General features: G+C 43.6%; 1 protein-coding gene across 1 annotated transcript; it reads right to left on the reverse strand.

Moving 5' to 3' along the window:
• Nucleotides 1–281: 281 nt before the first annotated feature.
• Nucleotides 282–6,218, reverse strand: LOC139832927 (uncharacterized). The gene is made up of 3 exons (XM_071822941.1): nucleotides 5,471–6,218; nucleotides 5,018–5,389; nucleotides 282–427 (listed from the first exon to the last, which is right to left on the reverse strand). The coding sequence occupies exons 1-3, from the start codon at nucleotides 6,216–6,218 to the stop codon at nucleotides 282–284; spliced, it is 1,266 nt and encodes a 421-aa protein (XP_071679042.1).
• Nucleotides 6,219–18,924: the final 12,706 nt, after the last annotated feature.

The raw sequence follows: 18,924 nt of genomic DNA on the forward strand, positions 1-18,924 counted from the left end.
TCCATGTTGTAGTATACAAGTCGCTGATATGATCTTCATGAAAGGACTTCTTCACAAATATCACATCCCTCAGAGTGGTACAACCGAAAAATTGCAGGTCATAACACTCGAGATTATATTACAATCACAGACTTAACAAGTTGGTATGCTCACAAGTCTGATGAGAACACCCTAAGATACTACTTAATTTCATTACAAACCAGCATAAATAGTAAATTGAGCTCAGCAACTTATTTAGGTAAGTTCTGCGCTGCTCGGCTCTATGACACTAGGGTATGACACTACTCCTCTGCCTCATTCTTGTCAGGCCCGTAGACTATTCCATAGTCCACGCCTTCCACTCCTCCGGATAGATCAGGTTCTTCATAGACCAGCTCGTAGTCGCCTTCCGGTGCTCCGTTAATGGCCTCCACTTCATTTTCACAGTCTAGCAAGGGTGTCGAAAGAAAGTGAGTACAGAGGTACTCAGCAAGCTCAAAATTAAAAATATATTTGATACACTAGCTACGACCATTGATCAGAAAATCTCAGGTCAATGCATGTTTCGAAAACATTTCCTCAAAAGTTTGATTTTATTCAGAAAACTATGCCCGCCAGTCTTCACAGGTTGAACAGAACTTCACGGAGTTCCTTTCCTGCCGCGTTCGTAGTTCCCTTCCCGAAATAGGGAGTGACAGCCACAAATTTGATACACTCTACAGAGGTGCGTTACTTTTCCCATAAGAGAACTTATCCTTGATACCTTACCGAGACGCGTTTCTCGTCCACACTTCCTTGGTGTGGGGCCAGGTGTAAGATCCAAGCCAATCACTGCCTTCTCCACGACCCTGCATACCCACCCTTTTGTCCATCCATACACCCCCGGTAGTCATCTTCCGATCATACTGCTTTACCCCCGTGTACTACGGACAATCCTTCATAGACGGTAGAGCCTCTCATCCACATGGATGGGGATTTTAAAGGATTTCCCAACCTACTGCAGTGTTATCTCCAACACCAAGCCAGGCCCTATCAAGTCCGTTGATATGCAAGAGAGAAAAGATACAGCTAAGTTCCCCAGAGCCATTATAGATATTATGGTTAACGCGAATTGTACGGTGCTAGAATCACCAGATGGCATTGGTGATTAGTCCTAGATTAATAGAACCCTTGGAATGGAACCTCCATCATATCAACACATACCATGGTTCCATTGCCCACCACATAGTCATATTCATAATTGGAAAAGTAACATTTGCTTTTCAATGCAGGAATGATAAGTATAGTACTTTTGCGAGTAAATTGATATAAAATAATCAAGGTGACATGAGCAAGGGTGAACTTGCCTGGTGACTGCGAGATAGTACAGTTCAATGTAGTGGATGGAACCTGGACCTCGGGTTCTGTAAAGAAGCATCATTGTCCGGTAAGGAGAATGTTATAAAATCCAAATAATGCATGCATGGATGTATTTTATGTTGAATCCCTTACCCCGACATGATTATTAAGATTTTAGGGTTTAGTTTACTATCGGTGCCTTTGGCGGTAATTTATAATTACTATTAAGTCCTTAGTATTGTTTTCTTTTCCAAAGAAAAGGATTTAAGAGTAATAGAATTTTCCTTTTGAAAAATATTTACCTCAAATAAAGAATTTGAAATAATAGAGTTTTCTTCTTATTTGAGGAATAAAAGAAACAGGAATAATAGAATATTTTCCACTTGGAAAATATTTTTCTTTTAAAAGAAATGACTTGGAATAATAGAATTTATTTTGAAAATATTTGTGACATAGGCATCCCCAATGGGCCTGCCAAAGATGGTACCCGGGGTTTACTGAAGGCCCACGACCCGAAGGATAAGAAGAATTCGGAAGCCCAACTTGCTAGTTAATGAAAGCTAGAGTTGTATTAGGAGAGAACACTTGTAATATTACGGGAGGAGTTAGAAACCTTCCCGGACTCTGTAACTTGCACATCACGAATCCCTCGTCTCCACCTCCTATATAAGGGGGAGTCGAGGGACAAAGAAAGCATCGATTCATTGTCTCACAAACCCTTGTTTTCATATCGTCGAGTACTTTTCGGCTGAAATCTTCGAGCTCTACTTGCCCTCTACTTCTAACTAAACCCTAGTCCACAACCCGTAGGCATTGACAAATTAATCCCTTGTCAATTTGAAAACAAATATTTGAACTCATTTGAAATTTTTCCTTGATTTTTAAATCCAAGGAAAATTACAAATTTAAAATTCCAAGTTTAAATTTAAATTCAAAAATTCCAAAATTTGAATTTGTTTTCTTAATTCTATTTCTTATTTTATTTTTGTTAAGAATAATTTTTCATTCACCAATCCAATTTTTATTGGATTTTTAGAGGTATATTTTATTATTTAAAATTTGGTTAAATTCAAGGGTTATTTCAAAATTGAAAAGACAAAAATACCCCTAGCCCAATTGGGCCAGCCCACTTATTTGGCCCATTTGGACAGCCCATTAAGGTCTGTCCAAAACGGTTCGGTGGAACCGAATCAGTTCGGCCTACCTCACTCACTCACTCGACCCTCTCTATCTCGAAACCCTAATCGCCTTAGGCGATTCGCGTGGCGACCTCGTCGCCGCCATGCTCCGGCCGAACCAGGGCACGTTGTGGTGCTCGAACGACTCAGCGTGTGACGGTGCATCTATTTGTCCGCGTAGATTCGTCGATCTCGTCCTCGACCGCTCGTGCGCGTGTGCGATGCTCGCAGACGCCGATGGATCCGTGGTGATCTCCGTTGATCTGCCCTTCCTCGCCACTCCTGGGTGCTCGCCGCCTTCCCTGGTGAGGTGTGTGGCCTGGCACGGGCTTGGCTGCGGTTTGGCGCCGCCGTGGCTGGCCTGTGCCACCGTGCCTCCATTTTGCCGCCCGTCCTTACCAGGTAACCCCTTCTGCTTCCTCTACCTCCTCTGGCTACCTCTTCTGCTCCTTCTACCTCTACTCGATCTATGCCTGCTGCTATCCAGCGTATGGTGCTGCTAAGCTTGATGTGCTGCCATGCTTGCCATGCTACTGCTTGTGTTTTTGTTCTTGTTGTTCATGCCATGCTCTACTCCTAAGCTTGTTGATGCTATGCCTATGCCTATTGGCTCACTGTGTTGTGCTCAATCTCTGTGTGCATGACTCTATGATGTGCAATTGCTTACTGTCTCATCTTCATCTGCCTACTGGCTTGTTCCTATGCTCATTGACTTGCTCATAGGCTTATTGGTTAATTCATAGGCTTATTGGACTTGTGATTGACCTAGGTTTGTACTACTGACACTTGTGGTGTCAGTGATGCTCACCCATGCCCTGTGTAGGCTTCAGTTGATCCAATTCTTAGATCATTGCTTGTCTCTGATGCTCTACTTTGCTTGGCTTGATCTAATTATCCATTTGATGAATTAAATGCTAGTGGCTGGTTACTAGTTTACTTCTTGGCTAAATGAACGAATTATCTACTTCTACTATGGTTAATTCTTGCTCTGGCTAATGCACAAGTGTGTGTATGTGCTGGTGATGCTGTCCATAGCTCACTGGACTTAATCCAGTAGCTATGATGCAACAGTGCATGCTGTTGTTGCCTCATAGTCATGCTACTATATATTTAATGCATGGATTTGTTATGTATGCATGCCTAGATGGATTAATTATTGATGAACTGCTTATGCAGTGTTGATTAAATGCCTTTCTGTGCATGATTTGATATTTCCATGATCAATTTGGAAATGATAAAGTCTGAATCCATTACTGGATAGTGATGACTTATAGCTTTGGTTCAATTGGATGGATTTGTGTTTGTTGTCACCTCAGTAGCACTGCTACTGACTGGTTGCTCACACAGTTGGCTAGATCTTGTTGGCTACTCATATTTGCTTGCATAATAGGGAATCATAGTTCATATGAAAGTCATTATGCTTGCCTATGAAGAAATTCTAGGGTTTACTGATGGTTTAATGCATAGGCTATCACTGGGTGGTTTCTTGGTAGCTGCTATTAGTGGTAAACCATCTACTGGTGTTATCTGTGCATGTGTGCTTGCTTGTGTGCACATCTGTGCATGTGTTCTAGTTTTATATGCACATAAATTGTATCTAGATGGTTCTAGCCTCTAGTAGCTCCCTCTTACTGCCAGTGATCCTTGGTAAATACCAAGTGATGATCACCCTTGAGCATCTACTCAACCCATGACCCGTGTCATGCATAAATGATGGATTGGATCCACTGTATCCTCTCCAGGAACTTGGTATACCTTGTTCCAGCTCCTAGAAAGAAATATTTTGTTGATGCAGTGCTTCTGGATGGTTTTATGATCATAGCCCTTCAACTCCTAGCTTCTAGTTGATCTCCTCCTTAGTCACCATGATTTCTGGTTAATTGGTTGGTGGTTTTGGATGGTTGGTTGGTTTCTGTGATGGTTGTTGTTGTTCTTGAGCAAGAACGGGATGAACTCTACTCTTTTCCTCACTGGTTACTTGGTGAATGCTTATCTGGTTGACTGTGCATTATTTCTAGGGTTTCTGCCCTATTTAGGGCCTCTTTGTTTGGGCTAGCTGTGGCTGGCTGTGCTGCTGTGCAAGCGAAGCTGCTGTATAGGAGAAGCTGTTGTTTTGAGTTCTAGCCTTTGGCAACATTAGCTGGCTGTTAAGCTGTGATCTGGGCATTATCCAAAATAGTCTGAGACTCGTGAGAACCTATGTTATAGCTGAACGTATAATATAAAATATATAGATCCATGAAATTCATTCGTGAACGTAGTTTCTCGGAGACACCCAAAAAACATTTGGGAAACGAACAAGATGCATACCTAGGTGTATCCTGTATGCAAGAGCAAGCGCTACGTACTAGCTAACATACATGTCCATTACAAATATAAATTTAACCAAAGTACGTATCAATATTATTTTCCTAGCTAGCATAAATAGTTTCAGATTGCTCTAGCATTGAACAATGCGTTGGCGATGTCATCACGTGTCGATTTCATGCTGCTTGTGTGTTGTCCACCCGGAGCACTATCACCTGGCGCCGTTATTGATTGCCTTTGCACCTTAGGGATGTAATTCTCATCTGAGTCGCAACGATCAAACTGCTTGTCACGTAAGTGAGAGTCTCTAATGAAATTGTGAAGCGCGATGCAAGCTAGGATAATTTTCTTCTGCGTAACTAAACCGTAAGAAGGGATACCCTTCAACATGCGCCACTTATTTTTCAAGATACCAAAATTACGCTCAATAGCATTTCGAATCTGAGCGTGCGCATAGTTGAAAATTTCTTCCTTCTTTGTTGGTAGCCCTTCTCGACGAAAGTCTGGTAAATGATACGTGTTGTTTTTGTAAGGAGCTAGGAACCCCTTTCTATTTGGATAACCAGAATCTACAAGATAGTATGTACCTGCGCACACAAAATAAATATATGAGACATGAATATGACAATGCATATGTAACTCATATATATAATAAGATAGAATATTACCATCGGGAGGGGTTGGAAACTGTTGTGGATACTCGACAATGCTGTGGTTCAGTATGCATGTATCATGTGCCGAACCAGGCCATCCGGCTACTACAAACGTGAATCTGAGATCAAAGTCACATATCGCAAGAAGATTTTGTGATGTGTAACCATGTCTTCCGGTGTGGTTAATTTCTTCTTCCTTAGGAACTTCAACTGGAATATGCGAGCCATCTATGGCACCAATGGCACCTTTGAAATGAGGCCAAAAGCGAGGATCTTGAATTCTTGGATGCACATCTGCGAAATTTGGATCCACTGGTTTTATGTTATCTTTACCCAAGTTGTACAAACAATTCAGTACCATCTTGAACTTTCTATGAATTGTTTCAAGAGACCGACTGAAATGGTTCTCAACTTGGTGAAATGATTGTGGTCCTCCAACCATCCATAGAAACATACCCAAACATTCAACTGATTCCATATCTCTTGTTAACTCTAACCCATAGCTAGCAACTAGCAGGTTGTGCAGTTGTTCAAACATATCTGGATACATCCTAAACATTTTATAGCATCTTTTTCTATCATCAAGTTGTTCATGCACCCATTCAAGTCCAGTTTGTTGTGGAATCCTCCTAGCTGCCTTATTCAAGTATTTTTCAAAATAGAGATTACCGTAGTATCCCAAAGCAGCCAAGTCACGCGCCACTCCAAGAAGATGCATTATCCTTTCAATTTCTTCATCATGTACATTATCATCTCCATCCATCTACAAAATTCAAACTAGACAAGTCAAATACTCATACATACTATAATAGTATATAACAAATATCAATAACAACACTTATAGATAGTCTACAAGATATTCCAAATAGAATAGACACATGATGGTTCATAAGTTATATAATGATCACAATAGTCTACAAGATATTCCAAATACCAAATAAATAATGCACAAAATGGTCCATAGGTTCTAGAATTGCAAATACAAAATAAATAGTGCACATATTACATGACACATCTATTTGTTTAACTCATCAACCATCACAGCAAGATGCAAATTCTAATCAAAATTAGCACCAATTAAATCAAAAAACCACACCGTGTACCAAATCACAGCAAGAACTTGCAGTATTCGTCATCAAGCAAAGGGCAGAGACAGGTGAAGAAACTCTTACCAGCGGGAGGGGAAAGGGCAGCGGCCGGGAGGAGCTCTTCGGCGGGAGGATTTTGTCGGCCTGGAGAGGAAGGGTGGCGGGAGGAGTTCGTCCGCTGGGAGAGGAAGGGCGGCGGGAGGAGTTCGTTGGCGGGGAGAAGTTCTTCAGCCCCGGGAGAGGAAGGGCGGCGGGAGAAGGGGGAGGTGGGGCGGCGGGCGACTGGCGGCGGGAGACGGGAGAGGAAGGGCGGCGGGACGAATTCCGGTGACGGCCCGATCTCTTCCGGCCGAGCTGGCCCTTCTCCGGTCGTTGGGTTCGGCGGAGCTGCAGGGTGGGCGGCGGCACGCGCCAACGCGATCTGTGTTCTTCACAGAACCGATCGGTTCGTGAGATAGACAGGGTAAAAAAATAAGGCACGCGGTGGGATAGGCTGGTGGCACTTCTATGGTAATTTTTAGAAACGAACGGGGCAAAAAAAAGTGGACGCTTCGGAAGTTCAGAAAAAAGCTCGGGAAGCACCTCTTACCCATGCTTTTTCTTCTGTGTGGCAAGGTGACCTGCTTTTGGAAAAGCCTACCACACAGCTAACCCGTTTGTTTCGTTTGCCCTGTTTTTTTTCTGTGGAAAGCAGCTAAAAGCCCAAACAAAGAGGCCCTTATACTCCTGGTACTTCTTCTCTGGCCATGCCACACAAGCCTGTCATGCTTGGTGACTAGGCCGTGCCTTGCCTTGCTGTTGCTTGCACAGCAACCCATGAGCTGTGAGCTTCTTTGGTGAAACTTGAGCCCCTGTGGTCTGCCCAGGTTAGGTCTGCTGGTGATCCTATCCTGTTACTGTCCAAGTTTTGGACAAACACAAGTGTCATTGACACTTGGTTCACCCCTGGATAGTGCTGAATTGTTTTACTAACCCCCTGTATAGCTATTCCCTCTATTTTTGCAGGTTTGGATGATCTAGGACAACTCTTTCCAAGACACTAGTTTAGGATTTAGTATAGGATTAACTGTTGTAATCTTATTTTTATTTTATTTACTTATTTCTCATTATATTCTTGTATCAAGAATATTGTAAAGACCTTGTATGTGTGTATCAAAATCAATAAAACTCAAATTTCCTTATGATCTCATTTATAATTGTATTATCTATTTATGAATTATTTGTATCTTCCTATTTCAATTTGAAATTCAAATTTATTTGAATTATGAAATGTATTTGAATTATGAATTCATATTTCATATTCTATATGGTTTATCTTTTATTATTTGAGTTATAAATTCAATATAACTTGTCAAATGAAATCAACTCCCAAAATCAATAAGATACAAAAGAGTTCATGTCAAAATTCATAACTCACATTGCCTAACCCTAATTGCAATTGAGAGAGAAGCTCGATCCCTCTTAGGTTTAGTTGCAATAAGGCGCGAAAATTTCCCTCGTTTTGCGATGAAATGCACATCCCAGTTCTAAATATACCCTTTGTTATTCCTATGTTCTGGGTTAGTACAGGGATGGAGTGGCCCGCTGCTCAGTTTACTCCTTAGTATTCTTCCTCTTCCTTTGCTCCCACCAGATGGCGCCAAAGAGACTCTTCGCATTGGAGAAGAACAAGGGTCCGGCCGTGCCGGAGGGGGTAAGTCCTGCGCCCAGAAGGCCGCTTGGTCGCCCTCCCGGAAGCGGGAGAAGCAGAGGTCGAGGCAGGGGTCGAGGCGGTCGCGGCGACCGCGGGGACTTTGCCGGTGAGGCATCATCCTCCGGGATGAGAGTGAGTAGTGAAGCTCATGTGGCGAAACGGCTGCGAGGCCACCCCCATGGAGCCGCAACAATAGAGGGGGTGCCTAGAAGGTCAACCCACCTCCACCTTCTCTTCCTCCGCAAGGTGCAGTGAAGATGGAAGACGATGACCCTCCGCCTTGCATTGACTTTGTCTCCATCCTTGGTCTCCCAAGCTGGAGGGAGAGACTATCGCTTCCCGAGCATTCGGTTCTTGGCTCGGTTGACATCCTGCCCCTACCGGCCACCTTATCCCATGCCAAGGGGGGATGCCATTGGGGCGTGGGCCTCGAGGTTTCGTCTTCCGGAGGGATGTCCTTTGCCGTCGGCTCAGACAGATTCGTCCAGGACAGCGGGCTCTCGCAAGGCAACATCCTCCGATTCCGCTACCTTGGGGGCGGGCACTTCTCTGTGTATGTGTGGAGTAACCTCTGGTGCCGTGCAATTATGCCATCTGATCTGATGTAGCATGGCTTCTACTCCGACTATCGTAGTTATGATCACCGAAAAGGGGAATGCAATAAGCTCCTCGAGGTACCGTGTCTGTTGTAGCTGTCTTTTAAGTTTTATCTTATGAGCGATTGCAGTTTCAGGACCTCTATGCCCGGGTAACACTGAGTCCTTTATCCATCCCCAAGGAGGTTTCTTGCCTTGATTTGTCCCTAAGGCTGCGCCTTTGAGAGCTAGCCATTGGTTGTGCGAGCTGCTACCCGCTAAAGGTCTTCCTTATGTAAGTTGAATGGCTCATGGGGATTACCTCGGAATCCTTAGGCCACATGCTTAGGGGAAGCGGAGACGCATAATCGTCAATCCTTAAGTCAGTGAAGGTCCGCTAAGGGTGAGCACTTAGCCCTTGTGGCGGAAGATCCCTGCCTTCGGCTTTGCTGTGTGCAAGATGTATGTTTGGGGATGGTGCGGCTTCTCTGGGTAAGCCCCCGGGCCCCAAGCCAACTCCGCTGCTCACCAGGGGTGCCACCACCGTTGTACTGACCTCGACGTACTTGCAGATCCCTCTTGAAGGTGACCGTAAAGTTCCTCGGATAGTCCTTAGAGGAGGATGCTCGGAATGCTCGTCCTTATTGGCCCCTTGGGGAGGCAATCTTAAGACTCATCATATAGAGATCATCTTCCGTTCCCGCCCAATTTGGTTCTTCAAGGAGATAACAGTGGGATTCCATTTGTGGGCTCCAATGAATGTATGTCCTGTGTGCTCTTGCTTGTTGGCTTTTGGCAGAAACAACCATAAGACATCTGCACGTAGGCCCTGAGAAATAGTCCTGTTATGCGCGTTCTTGTTAGTCACTCAGAGAGTGAACCGTAAGAATCTGCATGTAGGCTATGGAGAGTTGTCATGTTATGCACATTTTTTCCTGCATGAGCGGACCAGACTCCAGAGGCCCTAGAGAGGTGGCGTAGTGCGGGTAGCGACTCTGCTGCCAGAGCTGATGGGTTGCCCCGACTAAGGCGCGATGCCCAGTCCCAACTCAAGCAACGTATTTCCCCGAGAACTCAGGGAACGCCTTGAGACAATTTTGTAGTACTTGTGAGGCTCAGATGGAGAGACCAATATGAGAATCCGAGGATAACCGATCTGAGAATAATAAGCGTGTGGCGCATTCTTGAAAGTCTTGACCATTGCATTGGTTACAATATTGACTATAAGAGATCCCTCTAGAAGAAAACACGGCGGGAGAATAACGGGCGCACATCACATTCTTGAGAGGTGCGAAAATAGTGTTGATTATAATACCGTATGCAAAAGATCCTTCCAGAGAGATATGCAAATTGAAGGAAGTACGCCAGATAGGCCTTAGAGGGGCGGACCGACGTACCCCTAATTGCTTCCTGCAGGGATGCTGCTGCTTCAAATTCCTTCGGGAGAACTAAGGCCAGGGAGGAGCCGCGACCATCGTGCTTCGGGGAGGCAGTTGGGTGCATCCATGCTTATTCTCCTTCGAACACCTGGTGCCGTCCAGTCAAGAGGCCTAAAAACAGTGGCAAGACATGGGGTGTTTGGATGAGGTAAGCCCCCGTGCCCCGCCTAGTCTAGGCGTGCGAGAGGATCCTCCCATGATGCTTCTGGGACCCGTGTACCGTTGGGTACCATTGAGGAGACTTTGATCTGAAGTGACGGAGAGAACTTTCTTGCCGTGAGGGCACTGACGAGGTATCCTCTCCCAGCTCCCTATTGGCATGCTCGTAGGCAATCTGAAAGAGAGCCGGGCGATGGTGGACAGTCCTGGAGAGAGCATCAGGTCTTCCACAACTTGCTGGTTGGTGGTGCCTGCGTCGAAGGCATCAACAACTAGCCTTTCACTGACCTTTGGGAGCTAGAGGTAGAGGTCGGCGAAGCGCTGCGTGAATGAGTGCAACGACTCCCTTGGACGCTGCTTCAGCAGCAAGAGATCCCGCAGCGCAGGAGGGTGCGCGGGGTGCTCCGACTGCTTCGTTGAGGGGGAGACATTTTTCTTCTTTATGTCCGGGCATTTGACGCGTCCGACGCCACCAGCCTTCGCCTTACCCCGCCCTCGGGCGAGGGGCAGGAAGGTGCGCCCGGCAGGCGGGATGCCCCTTGGTGCAGCACATGTCGAGACCCTAGTGACCGTCGCGACCTCGGACATTGCGCGTGTGAGTCCATGGATGCTGGCCAGCCACTGGTCGAAGCTCGTCCCTTCAGGGCGGATCCTGAGCAGCTCTTGCGTCAGCCTCAGAGCGGTCTCAACGACCGGCTCCCTGCGATGGTTAGTCAGCGCAGCGGGCTCCACTGTGTTGGCCATGGTGATGTAGCCGAAGACCGTCGGAGAAGATCGAAGATGAGCTGAGTCCCCTACCTGGCGCACCAAATGCCGGAGATTCTTGTCTATGAAGGAACACGGGTATCACCGAACCCGAAAGGTTCGAACACAGGGGACTCAAGATCACGTAGTCGCCTCACCGACGTTGGGCACCACAGAGAGAGATACATCAGTTACCCACGTTCAGGGCCCTCGGAGAGGTAAAACCCCTACGTCCTGCCTTGGTGTATGTATTGCAGGTCACCATGGATAAGATGGCCGTACATATATCTAGGGTTTGTGATCGCTAAATATCGTCCCTTCTACGCTAGCAAGGCTAGCCCTTTTATAGAGGAGCTGGTCCTCTTAACCTCAAAATATCGTGAGGGGGAAGGGTTCCTACATCTCCAAACTCAGGGCGGGAAGATCGTGGGGGGGAAGGGTTCCTACATCTCCAAACTGGGGGCGGGAAACTTCCCGCCCTTTACAAGATGGACATAGTCCATGGCCGATTAAAGTGCTGGTCCATGGGAGATGCTGAGGTCATCAATGACGCATCTGCTGGCAGCTTGTGTCATCTACCCAGCCTTTCACTAAAAGGGCAAGGGCAGGGCCTTGGTCTTCTGGTCCTCGTCGAGCCCGCCTTAATCACCAAAGGGGCAATGGAATCTTGACTCCTCGGGACAGAGCTTTTTGAGCTCAGCCCTGGCGCGAGCGGCACATACCTTGCTTGTCTTGTAGCCTGGGAGCCCACTGTGCCTGTCCTTGTAGCAGACTTGGTGGAGAAGGAATTCTAAGCTCCCTGGTTAGTCTTGTCACCTTCAATGAAACCTTCAAACGTGGATAAGTCCATGGCCCGGGATCCTCCGTGAGGGAGTTCCTCCCCGAACCCGCCCTCTACTTCAGCTAGGTGTCTTCGTGAGGGTTTTACACCTCGCAGAGCCTTACTCGAGAGTTGCCTCTCGGAATGATTGCTTCCGACGAGTCATCATGGGCCTAGCAACCTTAGGTCCGTGGCACCCTAGTTGCCAGGGATCCCACAGACACAACTGTTGACCCCACACGATAGCAGCCTTACTGTATGACTAGATTCTTGGCCCCAAATCACATGACGAATCATATACACCGCTCAGCAAAGTGTATACCATAGATGCCGCATGGCTAGGGACTTCATGGGCTGGGCCCATTTATGTCTTCCCGTCGCTTCTTTCATGATCGAAGATTCTGTTCGATTTTTCTGTACGGTTTTTTCTGTGTGGTTTCCTGTTTTTTTTTCTTGTTTATGTTTTTTATGTACGGATGTTGAGGTCGTAGTAGTAGCTCTTGTGATCCCTATTCTCCGCTTGTTGCGGGAGCGAGCGGGCGCTCTGCTCAAAGCGGGATAGAGCTGGACCGGCCCATTTGATAGGTTCGTTGCATGGAAAATAAAAAATTTCTACCGTGAACATGAACAAAAACCAAGATCCAATCTAGGAAGAAGCAAGATCTAATGTACCAAGATCGAAGCAACGAGATGTATGTGAGACTAACCCGCGAACATTCCAAAGCCTACGAGATTAGATCTCGTTGTTGATCTAGTCGATCATCCAGTGCTCCAATCCGGCAGCACTTCCGTACTCGGTCGTGCGTACGGTGTCGATGAAGCCCTTCCTCTCCCCGTTCCAGCGGGCAGCGGAGGTGTGGTAGATCCCCTTGGAACCCCAGCAGTACGACGGCGTGGTGGTGGTGGTGGTGGAGGAGAAAAGCTGCAGGGCTTCGCCAAGCCGGTACAACACTATGGAGGAGAGAGGGGGGCGGCCAGAGACAGGTCTAATTGGGGTGAGCTCCCCCTTCCCCTCCTGTATTTATATAGGGGGGAGGTCGGTTTGGGTGGCCCCCCAATGCCCCAAACCCATCTAGGGTCGGCGGCCAAAGGGGGAGGGGGAATTCTTCCCCCCCAAGTTGATCCCCCCTAGGGTTTTGGGGAAAACCCTAAGGGTGGCCGACTTGGGCCTTGAGGGGCATGTGCCCCTGGCCCATTAGGCTAGTGTGCATCCCCTCGGCCCATGCTAGGACTCCTAGGGTCGTGGGCCCACTGGTGGGACCCCCGGAACCTTCTAGAACCTTCCTGGTCTTCCACCGGATAAATCCTGAACTTCTCCGAAACCTAGAAATTAACTTCCCTTATATGAATCTTATTCTCCGGACCATTCCGGACGTCCTCGTGATGTCCTGGATCCCATCTAAGACTCCGAACAAACTTCGGTCTCCATCTCATATTCCGAATCTACTTATGGGACATCGAACCTTAAGCGCGTCACCCTACGGTTCATGAACTATGCAGACATGGTCGAGACTCCTCTCCGACCAATAACCAATAGCAGGATCTGGAGATCCATAATGGCTCCCACACATTCAACGATAACTTAGTGATCGATTGAACCATATACATACGAAACCGATTACCTCTGTCACGCGATACTTTACTTGTCCGAGGTTCGATCATCGGTATCTCCATACCTAGTTCAACCTCGTTACCGACAAGTACTCTTTACTCGTTACCGTGGTATGTCATCTCTTGTGACCTTGTCACATGCTTGCAAGCTAATTAGATGTCATTCCACCGAGAGGGCCCAGAGTATATCTATCCGTCATCGGGATGGACAAATCCCACTCTTGATGCATATGCCTCAACTCACACTTTCTGAATACTTAATCCCATCTTTATAACCATCCATTTACGCAATGGCGTTTGATGTAATCAAAGTACCCTTCCAGTGTAAGTGATTTAGATGATCTCATGGTCGAAGGACTAGGTAACTATGTATCGAAAGCTTATAGCAAGTTGAACTTAATGACTTGATCTCATGCTATGCTTATTTGGGTGTATGTCCATTCTATCATTCACCCAATGACATAACCTTGTTATTAACAACATCCAATGTTCATGATCACGAAACCATGATCATCTATTAATCAACAAGCTAGTTATACAAGAGGCTTACTAGGGACTCCTTGTTGTTTACATAACACACATGTATCAATGTTTCAGTTAATACAATTATAGCATGGGATGTAAACATTTATCATGAACACTAAGATATAACAATAACTAATCTATTATTTCCTCTTGGGCATATCTCCAACAATCTCCCACTTGCACTAGAGTCAATAATCTAGTTTACATTTGTAAAAGTATAACACCTTGGCCTTCTGGTGCTTATCATGTTTTGCTCACGGGGGAGGTTTTAGTCAACGGATCTGACACGCTCAGAAACGTATGTATTTTGCAATTCATTTGCGTCTCAACGCATCACTCATTTTCCAAATGAGTTGGCATTAATTATATATGCTTAGTCCTCTGGTGGAACCTTAATTCCACGGTCTGAAATAAGTCACTAATATTGTCACAAACAATATAGCTTCAAAGTTCTGACACTATCGGAACTACACCAAGTTCTCAAAGAACTCCTCAACTTAACATCCTCAGTCATTGTCAAAACAATGACATACTCTGCCTTTGTTTGTAGAATCCGTCACAATATTTAGAACTCATCTAAATCTGGCATAGAATTCTTCTAGCTCATTGTGCTACCTTTTAAACAACACTTAGCCTAATTGAGATTGAATTTTTTTTATATGAGACCAAACTAATATCGATGCAACACCTTACAGCGATTTGTTTGTCATTACCCCATACAAAACTATATATATATCCTTGGTTCTTCTAAAGCACTCAGGGATATTCTTACTGTTGTCCAATGATCATTGCATGAATCATTCTGGTATATGCTCGTAACACTTTAGAGCACAGGACATCTAATTTTGTACATATTATTCGTGATCTAAAATCACTCATGTGTTTTTACTCATCGAGTGTCAAATACACTCAAGTCTTGTTAAACCTTCACATGGAAAAGAACACCTTCTTAATATTTTTATATTGAACTACTTCAATGTTCATTCTATGTACTTTGACTTAAACTTATTATGTGTTTCAATCTATCTTCATAGATCTTGACACTAAATATGTTTCAGTCCATATTCTTTCATTGAAGTTAATTCTCAATGAAACCTTTTAATCACATCAAGTATATAATTACATCATTTATAATCAATGATATGTCAGCCACATATAATATTATAACTATGTATCAGCGCTCCCACTTAATTTCTTGCAAATGCAAGCATCTTCATCGTTTCTGATGAAATCAAAAGTCTTTGATTATTTCATCCGGTGAAGATTCCAACTCCGTGATACTTACTTCATCCAGTGAAGTTTGTATACCCATATAGTATTCCACGGACTAGCAAAAATCTTTGGTTTGTATCTAGTATACATCCTTCATACACACTTCTGGTAAGGAATGTATTTCTACCATCCTAATATCATATCTCATAAAAGAAATATGTAGCAATTACTAGAATAATCCACATAGACTATAAGCATTGCTACGGAAGATCTAATCTTATCGTAGTCAACTCTTTGAACTTTGTCGTAAATAACTTTTCGACAAGTTGAGCATCTTTAAGGATATTCCATCCAAGTCCATCAACTTTATAGATCTATTTACTTTCAAAAAAGTATTCACCTATCTAGGATTTCATGGCGCATAGCCATTTTAACGGAGTCAGGGCCCATCATAACTTCTTTGTATGTAGTTGGTTCGTCATTGTTCAAAATCAATCCTTTGTCCACAAATCATTTATTTGATCACAAAGTAAACCATACCTACAAGGTTCAATAGGTACTTCGATCTCCATGGCTATAATACTTTGTAGTCATGGGAGCCATGATCGTCGTGGCCGCTTCCGAAACCATTTCCGATGCTGCGCTACTGTGATCATCATGCTCAGGTTCATAAACCTTATCAAGTTCCATTGTCCTCCCACTCAAAAACTTCGCTAGAAAAAATTTCTTGGAAATAAGTAAGAAACATCGACAAACACTTTGTCTTTGACTTCATAGTGGAAAGAATTCCCAATCAATTCTCTGGGATAACCAATAAGACATTTATCCGATTTTGGTTGTAAACTCATTTACTTATGCTACGCATACCAAAATTTCAGAAAGGACTATTAGGGTTTATACCCATGCCATAACTCATATGGTGTCATTTCAACGGATTATAATGACGCTCTAATTAGTGTAGAAGTGGTAGTCTCTAAACCATAATCCACAAAAATATAATGGCGTCATTTTATTTTATCTCATCATTAATCCAACAGATTCGGATACGTCTCCCGGACACTCCATCGTCACTATGATACTCCAAGAAACGTGAGTTGTAGAATAATTTCATAACTCTCTTAGATGTTCGCTAAAACTCGTAATTCAAATATTTCCACCATGATCCAATCATAGATATTTGACTTTTCTATTACGATGATTTCCACTTCATGCTGAAATTTATTTGAATCCATTCAAATGTTTTAAACTTCTTCCTTATCGAATAAATATATCCACATATATACACTCAATTTATTGTTGGAAGTTTTCACGAAATAGAAGAATCTCTCGCACACAACTATGCCCAGTGAACCACATACATCATCATGTATGCTTCCACTAAGTCAGTTTCCCGTTCAACTTTTCGGCCTATGAACGGAATTTCAGTCATTCTCTTTAGAAGAGATTTGCAAGCGCCAAACGATTAAAAATCAAATGACTCCAAAAATCCATTTGCATGGAGTTCCTTCATGCGTTCCTTTCTAACATGACCTAAATGGAGGTTCCACTAATAAGTGGAATTCACATCATTTGCCTTATGGCATTTTAGCATCAGTGTTATGCATGTGTGCTTCACCATAAAGATTTATAATAACTTATCCATCCTACATGGAATACTATCATAATTTGAACAACTCATTGTTTTCATTTGACTAGAACAAAACAACAATTATAAAGTTCTTTATTATAAATCTGAAGGGCTAGGTAGAATGACAATGATGAACACAATAACACTTTATTTTGTTCCAGACGTGCATTCCTACTATATTCCTTTTCAGTCACTTAGGCCATTGTATTCTTGTATTACGTTGTTTTGCATGACACCTCATACCAACCAATATGGTACAAATACGCAAGAATTTTATTGTGTGACCAAACAAGGAATACATTCATAACATGTATATCATCTATATACACCTGAGCTAGACTTTATAGTCTTTTCTTTCTTTTCTGCCAAAATCTTTTGTAGTTTATCTTTTAGCTTTCCTCATTTTCAGAAAACACTTCACCTTAAATAACTTCTAGGTCCGTTGGTCAAATACCAATAACCTTGAGGTTCTTTCTTTGAAGTTGATCATCACATGACAAGATTTCCAGATTTCACTATTAGTAACTTTTTAATGTGATGAACAATTTCACTCATAATTTTATCCATCAAATCATGACGACTTTTCGAGACCATGTCTATACATGCTAGGCTCGTAAAGTTTAACCTTAGTACTCGTATGTGCAAATCTGGCTTGCACCCGTTGTATGCACACGTAGAATCTATAACACCCGATCATCACGTGATGCTTCGAAACGATGAGTCTTAGCAACAGTGCACTAAGGACAATCACTTCATGGATATGTGAATATCGTTAGTGCCCAACTAGTTGGAGGATTGGGACGCCTGGCGTCTTCAACCTTCGTACATTCCCATAAAACTTATGAGTTTATGTAGTCTCACTAGATTATATTCTATTATCTTGCAATAAGGTCTTAGATATCACATATATCTCATACCTTGCTTATTTCTAAAAACAAAATTTCCAGCTCCTTACTTTTCAAATGGATTTGAACTTCAAGTTTCCCGGAGACAAGATGATTTTAGGTACTAATTAAAACCATTGCTCCTTGAATCAGCAATGTGAGGTTTACTAAAAGATTGCAGTAGGACTTAATCATTTCTTGATTCTTTAACAATACGGTACCAATCCGTAAAGTTACTTGTCAGACTTAATAGTATTTCTATCTCAATTACAAGACTAGCGCATGGTAGATAACGGATGCCAATTCTACAAATTCAAAGTACTATTCAGACTATGTTCATGATAATTAGTTCATGTTTTAATCTAATTACTAAAGAAATCCCACTTAATACAACATCCCTCATAGTTGTTTAGTGGCACACGATCCATATCCACTACACCAAAACCGATCATCACGTGAGATGATGTAGCTTCAATGGTGAACATCAACATGTTGATCATATCATCGATATGACTCGTGTTCAACCTTTCGGTTTCCTGTGTTTCGAGGCCATGTCTGTACATACTAGGTTCGTCAAGCAAACCCAAGTATTTCCACGTGTGCAACATGGCTTACACCCGTTGTATGTGAACGTAGAATCTATCACATCCGATCATCACGAGATGCTTCAAAACGACGAACTGTAGCAACGGTGCATACGAGGGGAGAACACTTTGTTATCTTGATATTAATGTGAGGGATCATCTTATAATGCTACCGTCGCGATCTAAGCAAGATAAGATGCATAAAGGATTAACATCACATGCAATTCATAATATGTGATATGATATGGCCTTTCTTCTTGTGCTTTTGATCTCCATCTCCAAATCACATGAGCATGATCTCCATCATCACCAGCATTGCACCAAGGTCCATGGCGCCGCTTCATGGTTGTCCATCACTTATAGCTACTATAACAACTACTTGAAATAAAGCTATTACAAGATGAATAGACACGCAGGTCTTAACAAATTTAAAGACAACCATTAGGCTCCTACCGGTTGCCATAATACAATAATGAACATCTCATACATCAAATATAATCATCATCAC

This window comes from Lolium perenne, chromosome 1 (assembly GCF_019359855.2).
Source record: "Lolium perenne isolate Kyuss_39 chromosome 1, Kyuss_2.0, whole genome shotgun sequence".
Taxonomy (NCBI): Eukaryota; Viridiplantae; Streptophyta; class Magnoliopsida; order Poales; family Poaceae; genus Lolium; species Lolium perenne.

Excerpts from the sequence above, each read along its gene's own strand:
- LOC139832927 (XM_071822941.1), bottom strand. The coding sequence starts at position 6,218 with ATGGATGGAGATGATAATGTACATGATGAAGAAATTGAAAGGATAATG. Across the intron at positions 5,390-5,470 it reads GTTTCCAACCCCTCCCGATG|GTACATACTATCTTGTAGAT; the intron begins GTAATATTCTAT and ends TTGTGTGCGCAG. Across the intron at positions 428-5,017 it reads GCAATCAATAACGGCGCCAG|ACTGTGAAAATGAAGTGGAG; the intron begins GTGATAGTGCTC and ends CACCCTTGCTAG.